The sequence below is a fragment of the Phoca vitulina genome, unplaced genomic scaffold, assembly GCF_004348235.1.
Source record: "Phoca vitulina isolate PV1807 unplaced genomic scaffold, GSC_HSeal_1.0 scaffold2, whole genome shotgun sequence".
Classification (NCBI taxonomy): domain Eukaryota; kingdom Metazoa; phylum Chordata; class Mammalia; order Carnivora; family Phocidae; genus Phoca; species Phoca vitulina.
Window position 1 is genome coordinate 46,437,092 of NW_022589705.1, and position 5,609 is coordinate 46,442,700.

The 5,609-nt window shown below is 43.6% G+C and overlaps 1 protein-coding gene across 1 annotated transcript; it reads left to right on the plus strand.

The window, feature by feature from the left end:
* The first annotated feature begins 4,156 nt into the window (after nucleotides 1–4,156).
* On the plus strand, nucleotides 4,157–5,318 carry LOC116639826 (26S proteasome non-ATPase regulatory subunit 4-like). The gene is given in 2 exon segments (XM_032416486.1): nucleotides 4,157–4,361; nucleotides 4,393–5,318. Coding segments are annotated over 2 exon segments (1,131 nt in total).
* Nucleotides 5,319–5,609: the final 291 nt, after the last annotated feature.

A 5,609-nucleotide genomic window follows, 5' to 3' on the forward strand; every position in this document is an offset into this window, starting at 1 on the left:
CATGATGAGATCTGCAGGCCCCTAGAATGTTGACAGCCGGGCTTAACCCTCCCCCACTCCCAAAGAGTATCTGAGCTCCTTTCTGTGTATCTGAATAGTCCAAGAGAAGAGACCTACAGAAACCAACAGATATCTGCAGTCAAAGACCAAATGTCTGCTGCATCACCACCACCACCACTCAGTAAGCCCTGCACACACACACAGAAGTTCTAATCAGAACTAGCTAAGGATAAGTAGGCTTTTGAGGAAAGCTAACATGAAAGACACAGATAAAAACAAGGAACTAGACATTTTTAAAAAGAAAAACAAAAAAGAAACTCAAAAGAGACAAACAAGACAATAAAAAAAAAGTCTCCAAAAAGGAAATAATACTTTCCCAGAGATGAAAAGATATTGCATCCATATAACCAGAACACTTATTATTAAAAAATAAAGTGTGTATGTGGTGGATGGGGAGAGAGATGTGGCATTCAGAGAATAAAAGAGGTTTTTCTTTTTTTAATGCCAAGAAGACAAAGACAACTATCAGTAACAATATCATCAGAATGTATATCTCTTAGGGGAAAAACTTACAAAGGTGTTGCACTTTGGGGGGAAGTATTTAATTAATTAATAACATTTAATTTGAAAATTTCACAAGTATTATTCATAAAGAAAGTATACGGTACCATTAATATAACACTGAAATGCACCTACACAAAATAACAATATTTATTTTATTTATTTAATTTATTTATTTAGTAGGCTCCATGCCCAGCATGGAGCCCAATGTGGGGCTTGAACTCACAACCCCAAGATCAAGACCTGAGCTGAGATCAAGAGTCAGACCCTTAACCGATTGAGCCACCAGGTGCCCCAACAATACATATTTTATAAGGACACACACAAATAAGAGATACACATCAGAATTAGAATCTTTGTCGATGAATAGGAAGGGAATGGGAGTAAGGAAGGGAACAGGGTAAAAAAAAACGGAGGTATGAATGAAAAATCTATCAATCAAATAAAAGAAGGCCCATGCACAGATTAATAATAAGGGTAAGTCATTGAGGAAAGTCATTAGAAATACGATTAGCTGAAGCTTCTGCACCAGAGTTAAAAAAGGGAGTGTCCCTAGATTATTCACAATTCTTTTGGTTAGAAATAACAGAAACCCAACTTGTGCAAGCATAAACAAACAAACCAAAAACAACAGACTGGCTTACTGAAAAATCCAGGGGTAGTCGGCTTCAGGAAGAGTTGGATCCAGACTCAAATGATGTCTACAACCGTCAGCTCCACTATCCCAAAACTTAGCGGCTTAAAATGACAATTTGATTTTGTTCATGTGTGTTAGGAATTCAGGAAAGCCTCAACTGGACAGTTCATTTCTAATTCACCTGGTGTCAGGTGATGTCTGGCCAGAGCCAGAAGTTTCTCTTCTACAACAGTTTCTTCATTCATGTCTGGTGCCTTGGTACTCTGTGTCCCCACTCCTACACACACACACACACACACACACACTCTCACATACACACTATGCATTGTAGCTTAATTTTTACTCAACTGCTATTTCTGTAAGCTACTTTCATGGTAAATAACCTGGCACATCTAAAGTTCCTTATTTCTATCATCTCTTCAGTAATTCAGTCTGTTAGCATATACGGATGGAGTATGGGGAAATATTCATGACCTTGCAATTATTGTTCGGGGGCCATAGTTTAATCTCTAAAAGAGGCTAACAGGCTTTATGTGAGTAGAACCAAAAATATAAATCTTGGCTGAGAGCAGATCATGTTCTTCTGAAATTGGAGGGCCTGTAGGCAAAGTTCAGTGCATTATAAAATTATGATGCATTATACAAATGTGGGGGCTTATTAATAATTATGGACTGACCACTGTGTCTGCATGGGAAAACTCTTTTCTTTTCAATGTCAGCATACTATAAAAGTTGTTCTCTTATATTGAAGCCATAGAATATTTGGGAGTTTTATTTGTTTGTTTTGGCAGAGGAATGGAGCGCAGTCCGAAATTCCATCTAGGAAGAGTAATCTGGACTCACGTAAGGGGAATTGGGAGAGAAACTCGATCTATGATCTCTAAATATTTTTTATTGTCTACTTGAATGAGTGGGAGCAGGGGCAGAGGGAGAGGGAGAATCAGGTACCCCGCGGAGCAGGGACCCCACTCGGAACTTGATCCCAGGACCCTGGGATCATGACCTGAGCTCAAGGCAGACGTTTAACCAACTGAGCCACCCAGGTGCCCTCAAGTGAAGTTTTTAAGAAAATAACTCACTTGCCAAGTTCGTCATTAGGATACTTACTAATTTAAGGATGTTAATAAAGATAAGCTTTCTCTTTTAAGTAGGAGGAGTAAGCATGCTATTATGGGGCAGGAGTGCTGAACATTGGTCCCAGTGTTACCAGCCTAAGAAAAGAGGTCAGGGTGGCAACCGGACTGTGAAACATAATTAATACTTGTAAAGGGCTTAGGGCCAATCAGATTAAGAGGCAGGTCAAAGGCAAGATTCATTATTACTGCCAGGTTCCTGAATTCCAAGCCGATTCAAAAAATGTGACCTAATCTACCAAAAGCTTTGGCAGATTTACAGAGGAGCTTGACTGAAGTTGCCAGCATTGTACCCCACAATGTCCTCAAATTGCAAATGAATAGAATTTGGCATATGTCCATCTAGCCCCAGAATAAGAGCCTCTGCTCTCAACAAAACTTGTTCAATTTCCTTGCTTGGCATTCAGAACCTCCCATGATCCGGTCCCGGTTAGCTTTCATTCATTCCTTCAACATTTCATGAGCCCTGTTATGCATCAGGCGATGCTATAGGAGCTGAGGATGCAACAGTAAACCAAACAGACATGCCTTCAGGGAGCTTACAGCCTGCTGAGGGAGATAGACCATATAAAAAAGGAAACGTACAAAACAGTGTTAGATAATGATTAAGTGGAAAGAAGATTAAGGCATGGTTTAGAGTGACAGGGGAGACAGCTGCTTACAGTCAGGATGGGGTAAAGGAACTGGTTTATCTTCCCACCTGAAACAACCCAAACACAGACAAAATATCTGGAACAACAGTTTGCAAAACACTGTACTTCAGGTGACAAGAGGACAGTGATCCCTGAGATATTTAAAAAAAAAAAAAATGAGGGGAGAAAGTCTCCCAGTGTCCTGTCTTGAGGAAATTTCTAGGCACAGCAGAGAGCAGGGAATTAAGGAAGAGTCTGGTGGGCCCCCTGAGTTGAGAAGGTGGGGGTGGGAGCTCAGGGAGGTCAAGGCAGCTAGGACTCACAGGACAGAGCACCAGAAAGAGAGCTGAACAGAAAGAGAACCTAGAGACCAGCAGAAAGTCCCCTTGACGATGATGATGCATATGATGGGAATAATGAGTAATGGGGAACTCATGCAGATGAAGCAACCACCCAGGGCCAGGGAAAGAACCATCTGTAAGGATTAGAGGTAACAGTGCCAGATGCTCACACAGGGCCAGGAATGGTGCCTCTTCCTACCAGCCAGACTGGGAAACCTCAAGCCTTATGGAGCGTTGGGTAGACATTCAGGTCTTGCTTCAGTAGGGGAAAAATTAGCTCGAGAGTGATAACTGCTCTAATCTTGTTGGATAAATCTTAAAAGCAAGACCTAAAAGGATAAATCTGTTTCCAAGTAACTTAACTATATTCCAGACAAAACTCAAGGCTATTTATAGGAATACAAAAATATCTAGCACAATCCATCAGAGGCCTCTGGAAGTAGATCCATGCCCAAATCGGTAGTGGAACCATTCAAGACGTCCAACCTTCCTAGTAACCCAGGAAATAGGGAAATAACAATAAGACACCAGGGAAGGGTTTAAAACATGAGAGGAATGTGATCAGAACACTCTTTAAATGAATGCATCTTTATTATATTCAAAATTTTAATGTGGCATGTAATTCTCAGGGTAGTCTTAAGACAAAAATAGTCCATATTTCTATTTTTAGAAATACTGAGATAATAGAATAATACTAGTAATAATGCCAGGATCCTGGCATTGTTGTTATTATTCTCTCAATATTTCTAGAGCAATACTGAAACATTAAAAAAAAGAAAAAAGTGGGTCAATGGAACGAGTTGTTGTTAGGCAGTCTAGAAGAACCAGTCGGGGAGGGAGGAAGGTGGCAAGATGGTGTTGGAAAGCACTATGATTTGCATGGACAACAGTGAGTACATGCGGAATGGGGACTTCTTACCCACCCGGCTGCAGGCTCAACAAGACGCTGTCAACATAGTCTGTCACTCTAAGACCCGCAGCAACCCTGAGAACAATGTGGGCCTCATCACACTGGCCAATGACTGTGAAGTGCTGACCACACTCACCCCTGACACCGGCCGCTCCACACTGTCCAACCCAGGGGCAAGATCACATTCTTTCCAAGCTCCACACTGTCCAACCCAGGGGCAAGATCACCTTCTGCCCTGGCATCCATGTGGCCCATCTGGCTCTGAAGCACTGACAGGGCAAGAATCACAAGACGCACATCATTGCCTTTGTGGGAAGGCCCATGGAGGACAACGAGAAGGATCTGGTGAAACTGGCTAAACGTCTCAAGAAGGAAAAAGTAAATGTTGACATTATCAATTTTGGGGAATGGGAGGTGAACACAGAAAAGCTGACAGCCTTTGTAAACACATTGAATGGCAAAGATGGAACTGGTTCTCATCTGGTGACAGTGCCCCCTGGGCCCAGCTTGGCTGACGCCCTCATCAGTTCTCCGATTCTGGCTGGTGAAGGTGGTGCCATGCTAGGTTTTGGTGCCAGTGACTTTGAATTCGGAGTGGATCCCAGTGCTGATCCTGAGCTGGCCCTGGCCCTCCGTGTCTCTATGGAAGAGCAGCGGCAGCGGCAGGAGGAGGAGGCCCGGCGGGCAGCTGCAGCCTCCGTGGCTGAAGTGGGGATCGCTACAGCTGGGGCTGAAGACTCAGACGACGCTCTGCTGAAGATGACCATCAGCCAGCAGGAGTTTGGCCGCACCGGGCTCCCTGACCTAAGCAGTATGACCGAGGAGGAGCAGATCGCCTATGCCATGCAGATGTCCCTGCAGGTGGAGTTTGGCCGGGCAGAATCAGCTGACATCGATGCCAGTTCCGCCATGGACACATCTGAGCCCGCCGAGGAGGAGGAGGATTATGACGTGACGCAGGACCCTGAGTTCCTTCAGAGTGTCCTGGAGAACCTTCCAGGCATGGATCCCAACAATGAAGCTATTCGAAATGCCATGGGGATCCTGGCCTCGCAGGCCAACAAGGATGGCAAGAAGGGCAAGAAGGAGGAGGACAAGAAATGAGACTGGGCGCAGGGGTGGCTGAGGTGCTCAGGAGGCTGCATAGCGTGGGCGGGATGTAGGGTTAGATCCGTTATCTGTAACCAGGACAACCTGAATAAAGCTTGGCAACTTTTGTTTTAAAAAAAAAAAAAGAAAAAAAGAAAAAAGTTATTTTAATCCCATTTTCTGAGATTCCCCTGCATCCCGAAAACCATTTTAGATATTCCGAGAACCATGCAGTGTAAATTGGAGTCACAGAGGTTGCAGGCTTGGTATTTTCCAGCCTCACCAGAATCTAAAGCTAAATGAAAT